This window comes from Desmodus rotundus, chromosome 12, assembly GCF_022682495.2.
Source record: "Desmodus rotundus isolate HL8 chromosome 12, HLdesRot8A.1, whole genome shotgun sequence".
In the NCBI taxonomy this organism is placed as follows: Eukaryota; Metazoa; Chordata; class Mammalia; order Chiroptera; family Phyllostomidae; genus Desmodus; species Desmodus rotundus.
The window spans coordinates 98,624,537-98,637,335 of record NC_071398.1 but is presented as its reverse complement, the minus strand read 5'-3'; the positions used below and the strand labels follow the sequence as shown (position 1 = coordinate 98,637,335).

At 55.5% G+C, this 12,799-nt stretch overlaps 1 protein-coding gene across 1 annotated transcript in view; it reads right to left on the bottom strand.

The window, feature by feature from the left end:
* LOC123479024 (uncharacterized) overlaps positions 1-5,505 on the bottom strand; it is a 58,624-nt gene extending 53,119 nt beyond the window's left edge. Inside the window, exons 1-5 of the mRNA XM_071220108.1 lie at positions 5,340-5,505; positions 4,961-5,012; positions 4,231-4,389; positions 3,685-3,877; positions 3,471-3,563 (exon numbers count right to left, since the gene is read on the bottom strand). Of these exons, the coding sequence (XP_071076209.1) occupies positions 3,471-3,563; positions 3,685-3,877; positions 4,231-4,389; positions 4,961-5,012; positions 5,340-5,505 (663 nt within the window). The remainder of the gene's footprint in view (positions 1-3,470; positions 3,564-3,684; positions 3,878-4,230; positions 4,390-4,960; positions 5,013-5,339) is intronic.
* Positions 5,506-12,799: the final 7,294 nt, after the last annotated feature.

The following is a 12,799-nucleotide window of genomic DNA, read 5'->3' as shown; positions in this document are numbered from 1 at the left end:
CATTGCTGGCTCCGAACGTGGAGAGAGGGGACCATAAGTCAGGACATGCTGGTGGCCTCTCGGAGCTGAGTAGTCAACAGGGAAATGGGGGCTCAGTCCTACAACTCAAAAAGGGGGTTCTGCCAACACCCTGGGAGGTCCTGGAAGTGGGCTATTCCCCATACCCTCCAGGAAGGATCAGGCTCTGTGGGCACCCAGAGCTTGGCCGTGTGGGACCCCGAGCGGGGCCCAGGGTCTGCAGGCTTTTGATCCACAGGCCTGAGACAGTGAGCGTGTGCCGTTCAAAGCCTCTGAGTTGGGGGGTTCCGTCAGCAACAGGGAACGCCCCCCCAGCTCCTGTTCCTTATTCCCAGGACTCCCGCCCCTCAGAAGGATGGGACCCTTAATGTTGCCTGAAGTGAATTTACACTGAGATGTTGCTGTTCCTAGGTTTTTTGGGGGAGGGGTCATCTCCAGTTACATTCACTCCTCCGACGACAGGCGACAGGAGTTTTCAGCAGTGGCAGTCGGGAGGAGGAAGTTCTGAGAGCATGACAGGCTTTGTATCCTTCCTGGCGTTCCTGACGCTACGCCACAGAGGGGGCCCACGTCCAGGCAGCCTGTCCTCAGACGAGAGACGCCAGCGGGTCGCCAGGGTCTGCGGGCGGCACCTCTCTGTTTTCTGGATCTCCAGCTCTGCAGTAACTGCCCTCAGCAGCCTGCGCAGATTCGGGGATCCCCCTGGGGGGAGGTCGCAAACCCTGCTTGGCCACCGCTTGTGAGGGATGGCTGTTGGGAAGCCAGGGTGGCGGGGTGAGGACACACTGACCCTCCAGAGTGCACCCGGCTCCGAAGGAACGCCCGAGCGGCCTTGGGACCCCGGAGAGCTCCCAGATTGCTGAGGCAGGCGCGGCCAGTAGGCTCCACCAAGTCGCTCCTTTGCAGGCAGGGAGCCCGGTCTTATCGACGCCCAGCCTGCCTGTTCGGGTCCATAAACTATCCTGTCCATTCGTTTGCCCACGAAACCCGGTGGCTTGGCTTGGATGGACCTGCAGGATGCTGCTGAGCTGGACGGCCCCACGCAGCCTGAAGTGAAGATGTGACCGTGTCAGATAAGCTCCGTGCAGGCCCCCTCGGGCTCGTCAGAAAAGACCGTCACAGGGCCAGGGTGTCTGGGAGGCATGATGGCACTGAATTTCGAAATGACATGGGAAAGAGAGATTTGGCTGTTGCCGGCCTCTGTAGCCAGAGGGACTCGGACCACAGCACGGGAGAGCCCTCTTCGTGTGTGCGCATTGGAAGGTTTTCTGGATAACTCTGCAGAACACCCCTGCCTTGTCCTCGGGGGCTGGGCCTCTGACCGTGCCGGCCGCTCTTCCTCCGGCCGCCCTGAAGTCTGGCTGTGCGGCATGCCTTGGGCTCAGCATTCCCCAGACTGGCAGCCACTTACTTCCTCTCTCCGCCCTTCTTCCTGCTCTCCCAGACAAAGCCTCGGCTTGTCTACATGATAAAGCCTAGCACAGTCGATGCAACATCTTAGGATGTAGTCTGCCTCTCATTACAAGGCCCCGAGTGAAGGGTTTTCTTAATGTGTCCCCTCGAGAATGTCCATCAAGATGGACGCGTGAGGGCTGTGGGCAGAGCTGTGAGCCCGACGTCCCGGTTCAGGACCACGCGGCAGAGGGTCTTCAGGGAGAAAGGAGGAGCGAGAGCAAACTCTGGAATCCCACATTCTGGACTTGACCCCCTGACCACAGCATTCAGTAACGACATTTCCCAAGTCTCTGCGCCTTGGGCCAGTGGGTCACTCTAGGCTGGCTTGGTGACCCACAGTCTCCCTCCTCTCTGAAGAGGAGTGTCTGTCGGTGGACCGGCCACACCAGCCCAGGAGGCCGGAGGGGAGAGGGTGGTTTGGCTGTCTGCAGAAGTGGGCCCCTACGGTGGCTGAGGCGTGGGTTTGGGCACCAACAGACCTGTATTCCGTTGCTGATTCTGCTCTTTAACAGCTGAGGGAACTGGATTAAAACGGATCCTCCTTGAGTCTTAGGTTCTCTTTGTTTTAAATGACGGGAAGAAGAGCTATTTTCCCACAATGTCTCTGTTTCACACGTGTGTCTCATTTATGAGACACTAGACCATGTGCGCAAGTGTGCTTGTCAAACTCTTAATCACCATTCGTGGGGCGGCTGTTGTTACTGTAGAGGGGACTCTGGGCTCTACAGGGTCTCCTGACCTCCAGAAACGCCACTTTGTGAGCTGCACCAGGTTTGGTTCCAAAGGGTTAAGTCTCGCTTGGCAAGTTCCTCGCAGTCTGCGACTTCCTTTGCTTTGAGTTTGACGGCTGTCTAGCACGTTCCCTTTTATATCCGGACAGAAGTTTTCTTCAAGAGACTCAAGAGGTCTCATAGACAGTTATTCACCCATTCTTGCATTCTGAGAGAGAAGGAAGAAGAACATTCTTTTGTGTGTGGCCGTGTGGAGGAAAAAAGCAGGGTCAGGAAGACCAGGGGCTCTGTGGAGACTCCCGTTTCCGCGTGTTGGAAGGGGGCTGGTGCCCTCTTCCCTGGCTGGCTCCCCTCTCCCCTCTCCCCCGGGGCCGAGGCCAGGACTCCCTCCGAGACAGGGAAGGAGAGCAGGCCCACACGGAGCACTTGGGTAGAACAGGAATTTTAACTTAGACTGTGGCAGAGAGGAAATGAGGGGATTCAACTCTTGCCGGCCAGTCCAGGCACGGCCCTGGAGTCACACCCTGACGGGTCACCGCCCCCCCTTTGCATGGGTCACCTCTCAGCTAAGGCAGCTCTGTCGCTGAGATCCTTGGGTAACAGGAGGCTCACCCGAGTCTGCCTGTCAGTCCGCCCGAACGTGATGCAAGTGGAAGCTTCTCTGAGAAGCTCGTGCTGAGAACGAGTTTACCAAACCCAAGGTGTGCAAAATGCGGACAGGTTCCTATGGGGGCCCTCGGCACTACACGGCCCAGTCTTTGCTTTTTTTTTTTTTTTTTTAATCCTCACCTAAGGATATGTTTATTGATTTGAGAGAGAGAGAGAAACAGCCATCGGTTGCCTCCCATACGCACCCTGACCTGAGACTGAGCCTGCAACCTGGGCATGTGCCCTGACCAGGCATTGAACCTGGAACCTTTCTGTTATGGGATGACACCCAACCAGCTGAGCCCCCCACCAGGGTGCAGTCTTCACTCTTCACTGCGTCTTCTCATTGGTCACCAAGGTGACTGGAAGTGACTCTGGGAACGGGGGTGGTTTGGTCCAGTCGCTTCTGGTGTTTGTGCGGGAGTGTGTTTGTTTTGCAAAAACAGGACGGTTTCCTTTTGGGAAACGCGAAATTCCAAAAGGGCAAGATGCACGAGGAAGCAAATGCTGCCTATAAACACTGCGGGGTGTTTTTCCATAAACATCGACCTTTGTTCTTTCCCAATGTTCTTTGACCTTGGTTCCCATCCACCACATAGCCAGGGGTGCGGTCCTCACCCGGGGCCCGTAGTTGCCAGGTGAGCTCTTTCTGGCCATGCTCCCTGGCCGCTGAAACAAACACTTTAACTTGACCTTGTGTAGGTCGCAGACCTAATGAGACGACAGACATAGATGATGTGCGGCCCACGCGTAAGCTGGAGCCACGCTGACCTTAAACTGTCAGACGCCAATCCCTCAAAATCCCGGTCATTTGTGGTGAGAAACTCCTCACCTGCTCTTCCTTGGATTCTCGAATTTCTGGGAGGAACTTCCCCCTGATCAGCCTGGCCCCGAATTTCTGCTTTTCCCCAAACCGCTTCCCGGTCTGGGGGTGTCCTTGGCCAGGAAGCACCCCCCCATTGCCCCCTGGACCCGCCGCCAGAGTCTCTGTGCCTGCAGAAGACTCACACTGGAACTTTGGGGCGCTGGAAGGTGTCACAAAATCGGATTAAATGAGACACGTGCGTTCTCCCCCTGAGCGCTCAGCTTCTCCTCTGCAGCTGTGTGTCTCGGCCTCACCCTCATCTTCTGCAAAGTCTGTTTCCCCGACGGTGTCAACCCCAGGTGACCGACGTGGGCCTCACCTTCCTCCCTACGGGTCGTCCTCTCCAGAGACATGTCATACCTCAGGCCAGGGGGTGACAGGGGCTGCCCCCGGCTCTGGGTTCTAACAGCACCATTCAAGTTCTCTCCCACCACGTTCGAGCTCTGTGTATCTTTAGCAAGAAAACACTCTTCCGTGAGCCTGGATCCAGCACACGCGTCCAGAAATGGTTACCGGTTGCTCTCCCATCCGTCAATCCCCCGTCGGTAACTGGCCTTCAGAAGAGTGATTGCCACCCTTTTGGGGCCCTGTGGTGCCTCGTTGTGACCGGTTTCTGCAGCCACGGGGTCATGCTGCAGTGGGGCGGGGGGAGTGGGGGCGGGGAGGCGTGTTCTGAGGGCGCAGAGGACTCAAACCACAGGTCAGCAGACGTTAGTCCCTGTAAGGTTTAAGCATATACAGGGCAATGTGGTGGCTTTTGTTATGTTTATGATTTTGAGATTGGGTCATGTTAGGTTTTCTTAGTGACAGAGCTGCTGGTATACGTGACCTAGGAGGGGGGTCCTTTAAGGTCTGGATAATCTTAGTCCTGTGAGAAAAGTATTAGTTTAGCATTTAAAAGATAATAATTGTAGTTGATTCAATAAGTTATTGAGTCAGAAATGTGAATAATTGAAGATCTGTTTTCCAAAACAACTGTGTCCATTTTTAATGCAAGCTGCGGTGGAAATAGACGTGCCGGGGCCAAGTTCGAGGTCTGTGTGGTTGCGTGTTGTATCCCGGCTCATTTAACAGGCCAGAAAAGCCAATTGCTGCTCCTCTGTTGCGAGCTGGATTTTTCTTCAAGTTTTTCTCATTGTTTATTGTTCTTGGCGCATCCATTTCTTGGGGTTTTTCCTGCTAATTTGCAGGAGGTTTTCATGTTTTCAATATCTGGGGAGGACTTTTCATTTCCTGGCCTCACATTGGGATGAAGGGACTTCCCTGAGAGGGGTCTTCCCCTGGAGCCCCTGGGCCTGGGGACAGACGTGGCATGTGGGGTGGGGGGTGGGGGGGAAGTACTGTATCTTTGTTTTCCTAAACCTTTACTTGAAATTAGGATTCCTTTCGCTCTGGCCGGAGGTCACCAGCCACGTTACGGTTAGCTGCACCTTGTGGAGCTAAGTGCGGCGGCCAGCCTATCCCGGCCCCGCGGCCCCCAGCACCCCGCCTCCCCGCACACTCAGGGCCTCTGCCTTCCGGTGCCGCACACGCGGAGAATGACCACCACGTCTGCCACCGCAGCTCTGTCCGTGCCCCAGCTCGGCCCTGTCCTGCCGCCTTCCTGCACCCCGGCCTGCTACCCCTGGGCACGGTGCCAGCCCAGCTGTCGGAGCTCATGACCTCTTTGTGCTCTGTGCTGGTCAAGTGACCGCCGTTCAGCACGGCCAGCTTCCTCCGGTCTCCTGCTCCGTCTTCCTGTTTGCATTTTGCATCTGTCACCTTGCTTTGGTCTTTGAGGGTTCTCATGGTGCCGTCTCTTGAAGCTGGGGCAGACCTCCGAGTTGGGGAACATGTCACCCACTGCAAACATCCCTGAGAACAGCCCACGGCAGCAGCCTGATGTTCCACAAGGGGCCCCAGACAGAGGAGGCCAGCGTTGCACTCTGGGTTTAGCTGGATGTTCGGCAGGCCGAGTCCCCTACCCTCTCCCTACTCCTCGGGAAGCTGGGAAGGAGGGAAGGCCTTTCTGGAAGCATTTCTTGATTGGGTCGGCTCTTACCTGGCCTGGGCAGCCCTCGGAGTGTTTGTGCGTCTACCACCGATACCGAGCGAGGGACAGAGCTGTGCCCTGGTCCCTCCTAATGCTCAGCGCTGGCCGCCTGGCACCTCTGCTGTCTGCAGGTCACCCCATGTCCCCAGTTAGCGGACACACACAGATCCCCGCACGGCTGCAACCAGTGGCACCTGCAGCCTGAGGGCGACAATCCCCAAGCTCAGAGCTCTCGGCCCAATTCAGAAATCAGCACGGGGTCCCCTGGCTCTGATGCTCAGCCACTTCCCTTCACTCCCAGCTTCCTCAGTCCCTGGCAGTGACCGCAGAGCCCCACGTGTCGCCGCCGACCACTCACCCCTTCACCCACGCCATTCCTGCTGGCCCACCTCAGCCTAGAAGGACCAACCGGAGGGAGAATCCCCTGTGTCCAAGCTGGGAGTCTGAGGAAGGCCCAAGGTCACTGCTGTGGGGACATGCACACCGAGGGCTTCAGAGCAGGGTTCCAGGGGGACACACGTCTGGTCCCCCCGTGCTGTTGAGAACGGGCCCACCCCCTCTGGGTGCTCAGCCCTCGGCACCGCCGGCATTCGGAAGGCTCAGAAATGCGACCAGGAATCCTCCCTGTGACTTTGACCTTCTTAATACTGTAGTACCTTCCCTGGGTGCTCTGCAGAAGAAGCAACACTGGAGAACCGGAAGTCAAAGAAGAAAGACTGGAGGGAGGATAACTAGCCACTCTGTGGCAGGAGGGACCGTTGTCCCTGAGAGAGCAGAGACAGCACCGGACAGCCGGACTGGGGAAGAGAGGGCATTGAAAGGAGCGTGACGGCAGTTTTCAAATGCTTGAGGGCAGCCAAAGTGGGTGGGGGGGGGGAGTCAGGCTTATTTGAGACAGTTTCCAGGCTGGGGGAAGCAGTGGGGAATAAGAGCGGTAGGTAAAAGTTACAGCGAGGCAGCTTCCAGCTCAGCGGGAAAGAACACTTTGCTGGCAACCCGAGCGGTTGTAAATCACGCTGTCCGATGAACCAGTGCCTGTCCCACTGCGGGAGATGGTCAAAGAGACGATGAAGCCTGCTCTGTGGAGAATTTCTCTCTTTTTTTTAACTTTTAAAAAACTTTTATGGAGCGTACTGGGGTGACACTGGTTAATAAACTTAAGTAGGCGTCCGGGGAGTGGTCTGTAACACGTCATCTGTATATTGTACTGTATGTTTACCACCCCAAGTCTCCTTCCACCACCATTTCCCCCCTTCACCCTCTCCTACCTCCCCCACCCCCTTCCCTCTGCTAATCCTGCTGTCTGCCTGTAGGAGAACTTTTCCCCTTGGTTTAATCCCTTCAATGTTTTCCCCTATCCCCCAACCCCCTCCCCTCTGACAGCTGTCGGTCTGTTCTCTGTGTCTGTGAGTCTGTTTCTTCTCATTCGTTAGGTGCCACGTATACGTGAAATCATATGCTACTTGTCTTTCTCTGACTGGGCCTTTTCACCAGCAGAATTTTGATTATTTCTACGTTGAGCAGCATAATGGAGAGGAGGCTGTCGGAAGTCCCCACCAACTCCAGTCAATACCTTTTGGTCATCGTGAGATGCTATGGTTCCTGGGTCAGGTGCTGCGGAGTTCTGGAACTACGCAGATGAGTAAGAATTCTGGATTCCTTCATCCCCGCTTCCATTCTCGCAACACTGAACGGAACTGTGCACAAGACACAGCGGAGGAGACAGTCCAGGGCACTGATTCTACCCCAGTGGGTTGGCGAGCACTTCACAGCTGAGGTGACATCAGGGTGCTTTCGGGGGACAAGTCCTCACTGGCGAAGCTGCGGTAGAGAGAGGGGGTCCCCATGCCCAGCCCAGGGAGACCGGGAAGACCCTGTGCAGACCTGTCACCCACATGTACAGAAATGCCAGCATGACAAGGCCATCCCCATCACTGGTGAGCTGGGTCAAGCAGCAAAACGACCCAAACAGCAAGAACGTGCAGTGGTGGCATGCAGAAATGTGACCCTGTCAATAACTCGAAGGGGACTTTTGTCCCCGTGTCTCCCTGTACAGTTGTAACGAGGCCTGTTTCCAGGTCCTGCCTGCTGGTCTACATTGGTCTGTTTCATGAAGGTCAAACCTTTGGGCAGTAGGCGGCATTTTGTCCCTATTTCCCCCACGACCCTTGGGATTCTCATCCACCCCCCAGACTTCTGGCACCTCCACTGCAGCCCCCTGCCAGAGTTCAAAGAAACAGGGCCCCCCAACACTAGATACACATGTCTTCAGCGCTGCAGTGATCACAGCCGCCTAATAAACAGCCTACAGCTAGCCTTCAGGAGGACTTGGGGGTGAGGGGCAAGGGCCTGCAGGGGAGGCTCCTGGGAGCTTTTGGACTGGGGAAGGTTGGCAAGTTACCAGAAGGGGGTGGAGGGGGTCAAGCTGGGGGTTTCAGCCAAGAAGAAAGCGCGAGAAAAGGCCGGCGAGGATGGGAGCCCGGGTGGCCAGGAGTGGCCAGCACGTGGCGCCTGTGGTGGCGGAAGGCGGCAGATGGGCACCCAGGGCTGACTGGACGTGTAAGGCTCACCCTGTGACTCTAGAAAGAAGCTCGCAAAGGCCGTGGAAAGTTCAGGTACAGCCTCTGGAGGAAATCCCCAGTACAACTGCCTGCCCCGGCAGGTGGGGGCAGGGAAGGAACGGGCCACACCTCGGGCAGCAGGTGCTGGGACAGCCGGATGGGTCTGGGAGGAGCCCAGCCCACACCCAGTGGTCGCACCTGCGCTCCCTGGGGAGGGAGGGACGGCCTCCGGTTGTCCTTGCAGGTGTTCTGGCACAAAGGCCTCCTTGTGCAAGGCCCCCAAGGTCCCCCGATCTCGGGCCCTGCTGGGAAATCGGGGCGCCCGTGGCTGACGTAGGACTGTTTCCTAACAGCAGTGCAGTGACAGCCAGCACGCAGAGTGCACGCGCACGTGCGTTCACACGTAGGGACAGGCGCTTGGACTGTGGCCCGTGGGATTCCCCGGACAAACCGGACGCACTCACCGCTGGCATCCTGCGCCTGTGAGCGCAAAGCGCCCCTGACGAAATCCTCTGCTCCCACATGCTCCGGGCTCCTCACCTGCAAGACACGTTCACTGCTTTCCCAAGAAGTCTGACAAAGGAGCAGAAGCCCCTCGGGGCAGGCGCAGTGAGCTCGTGAGAACGAGTCTGGTGAGGGCCAACTCTGCGGTGCACCGAATTCTCAGCGGTCCTGAGCCAGCCCCCGCCCCCGACAGGGGCCACCCGGAGGGCGGGGCAGGAGTGCAGGCAGGGCCCTTGGGCCGCCCCGCCCAGCCTTGGGCCCTTGATGGACTTTCTCGTGGAATCCCCCGGTGCCATAAATCCGCGCCCCACCTCGCGCATCCCTGGCATTCATCCCTATCCTCGCGTCCGGCCCGGAGGCTGTCCCTGGCCTCCCCAGGTGCGGCCTGCACAGCTCGCTCTCATCAGAACTCCGTTCCCCGGATCCTGGAGCTCAGCGCCCCGGCCGCTCTGCATCCGGCTGCCAGCGGCGAGCCAGCGCCACGGAGCCCGGGGCTCTCGGGCCAGAGCAGGGAGTGGGCAGAGGCAGCGTGGGGAGGAAACGCACACAGGGTCGCGCAGGAGGGTGGCAGAGGGTAGGGAAGGTCATAAAGAGAGGAGATCTCAAAAGTGCTCATCCCAGCAACAAAGAATTTTTGTAGCTATTTTTATCTGGACAAAATTAATAATTTTTCGTTAAAAACATCAAGGTGGTAAGCGGATGTTTTTTTAAAGGCTCGGGGACAATTCTAGATTTTTAAAAGATAGCTAATGGAATGAATAATTCTAGATTCCATTATGGGTTGGAAAAAACCTTTGAAAATATTATTGGGACGATTGGGGACATTTGAATTTGGTCTGTGCGTCAGATTATATTGTGTTGTCAGTGTTCGATTTCCCGAGTGAGATTTTCGTATCACTGTCAGTGTGGGACAATTCCTTGCTCTTAGAAGACATGGGCTAGGTCCTCATGGGTAAAAGTATTGAGTTCTCTGGGGAAAGAACTCTTGAACCGTCCCCAGAAATACGTGTGCGAACATGCACAGGTGTGGAAAGATGAAACAGCTGGGGCAAAATGGTAACAATTGCTGCATCTAGGTACAAAGTTCAATTAATGAGTGTTCATTGTGTTGGGTTCACAACTTTTCTGTAGGTTTGAATTTTTACAAACATTAAAAGTTGGGGGAAATACTAACAACTCCAAAGAATTAGTAGCATGCCCCACGCCTCGTCTTCGGGCCCACATTCCCACATGTAGCGGACGCTCCTCCCTGCAGGCTGAAGCCCAGCCTGTAAGTGCTGGCTTTAGGCAAAGCACAGGGAGGTGAGACCCCCTCCCCCAAGGACACAAAGAGTTAAATATTATGCGTTAAGGTCAAGGAGGGGCGAATGAGCAGAAACCAGAGAGCCAAAGGTTCAGACACGTGACTCCAAAGGTCCAGAACTTGGTTACTCCCGTGAAAACATCTCCTTCCCCTTGACCAACCAGGAAAGTTCAAATGAAGGGTCTTTTCCTGTTTATACATTAATTCCCCTGCTGTGCAGAGGGAAAGACGAGTTCAGAAAGAGAGCACAAGGGCGAAGCGAGAGGAGGCGCGCTGGGGCGGCGGGGTCCAGGCTGACACACTCTGGCATCTTCCTCTCGTCCCTTTGGTGTCTGGCCAGGAAAGACCAGAGGAGAGATTAGCGCTGCTATGAATAGCCACCACCGGCCACCAGTGCGGGGGTCACTGGGGCAGAGCCTGGTGTGGACTCCCAAGCTCTCACACTCCCAGGCTCTCCATCCTCTCGTTTACCACCTAAGTGCCCCTGTCCCCTGCGCATCCCAGCAATCCTGTATGTAAGGTCTGCTGGTGAGCTCTGAGAAGTCTCCCTGTGCCTTAAAAGCGTCAAAAGAGCAGAGTGGGGTGGTGGTCCCAGCCGGACCCCAGCAGGGCCAAAGGAGCGGCTGCTCTGTAATTCTGTTGAAATTGAAAAAAAAAAAACATCTGCCCTTGCATGCCCTTGAGGACGCAGGATTGCTGGAGGCATTAGGTTAGTGCCTCCTCCGGCTCGCAGGTGAACCAAATGCAACCCCATTTGGGCTCCCAGAGTTGAGCTCTGCTCTCCCCGCCCTGAGTCACCTCCGACCCCGACCGCCTCAGGCTCTTCTTGGACACAGGGTTGCACAGTTCTTACTATGGACCCCTGCTGATGTCAGCAGGGGAGTTATAAAAAGTGCAGCCAAACCATAAATAATTATACTTATTTCAAATGCCATTGTGCACGCTCACCTGAAAACGGACACGCCCATGAGCTAGGAAAGGCGCATGGGCAAAGGGCCGGTGTCCAAGTCGGGTGGTCAGAGGGCCAGCTGAGCCCTATCTTCAGATGCAAGGCTTCAATTACTATTCTGCACAATTCAAATTGGTCTTTGGATGCATTATGCAAATCGTGATTTATTATTATTTTTGACTTCGTTGACATAAACATGCTTGTCGCTTTCCTCTGCTGTCCTCTTTAATCATGGAGTTTTGTTGACCCACTGCAGGTAGCACGGGTCATGTGATGTCGCAGCCAGGGGAGGAAGGTGACGCCTGGGAGGAAGCAGACCAGCCTTCGAGAGGGGGCGGCTCTGGAGGCGGGCAGCATGTTGGCCTGAGATGCAGGAGAGGTAGGCAACCCGTGGCACGGCATCTGGTTTCCAGAAAGGGGACTCCTTTCTGCGTTCAGTCCGCGTAGGTTTAAATCCGGGTCCACATCTTCAGTGATGGAGCCGTAACTTCATTAAGTTGGTGTGAAAGAGGGGCAGTGAATGAGCCAGTAAGGAAAGAGCGTTCAGCGGGTGTTGGGTACCAGGAGGAACTCCGCTCGCTCACCTTGTTCTCATTGCATGTCCGGGGCTCTAGATGGACCACACAGAGACAGCTCCCGCCACTAAGTGTCGAGTTCTTTGTTTACATCATGACACCTCTGTAAATATCCCTCAGCTATTCTTCACTCCACGTTCATGTGAGAAAGCGTGGAGATGACGCTCGTCCGGTGTCCCCGCAGCCAGAAAGTCCTTTCTCTAGAGAAAAAAGACGAAGGTGCCCCGCTAGCTGCGTACTCGTCTAACAGAACGTATGTAAACCAAATAAATTTCGTGTAAATATTTACGACACCTGGGTGTGGGGAAACAGTCTTATACAACTGCCATTAGGTACCAAAACCGCGATGTGGCCTGGCCAGGTGGCTCAGCTGTGGGGAGTGTCCCCCATAAACAGAAAGGTCGCAGGTTCGATTCCAGGTCAGAGCACATGCCTAGGTTGTGGGTTTGATCCCTGGTTGGGGCGCGTACGAGAGGCAACCAATCGATGTTTCTCTCTCAGATTGATGTTCTCTCTCACTCTCCCTCCCTTCCCCTCTCTCTAAAATCAGTGAGCATGTCCTCGGGTGAGAATAAAAAAAAAAGTGATGCCGTGCCCTTCGACCCAGCAGCTTTCAGGGAGGGCTCACCCGGCATCTCCATCAAATACCGCGACAATCGTTACAGCATTGTTTGTAACAGGAAATGTGACACCAAAGTAGAAGAATTTCAGTGTGAACTGAACACAGTTTACTATATGAATAATGCGATACCACACGGCCTTGAGAAGAGTGGGGAAGGCAGATGGGAAAGGTGTCCAAGGTCCCTGTCCTGAGTGGGGTTATAATCACGTACCAGCAATAGGTTCAAAGGACAAAACATCTTTATGAACACAGGCAACTATGGGTCCCTTCGGAGGAAAGGGGAGACTTGATGGGGTCTCAAGTAAACAGTGGGATTATTTGGGCTGAGGAAAAGAGGAAGGCCCAGGGCATGATGCTGTGTAGTAAGAAGGCCCCTGGCTGTAGAATTTGAACCCCTGGCTTTACAGTGACCAGAGAGCCTGTACGGAAGGGCCCTGGTTGGCAGAGAGAAAGGTGCAGTTTCCATGAGGGTGCACAGTGGCCTGCAGGGAGAGAGTCTTCGACAGTCTCGAGTTCCCTACCTCCGACTTCAGCTG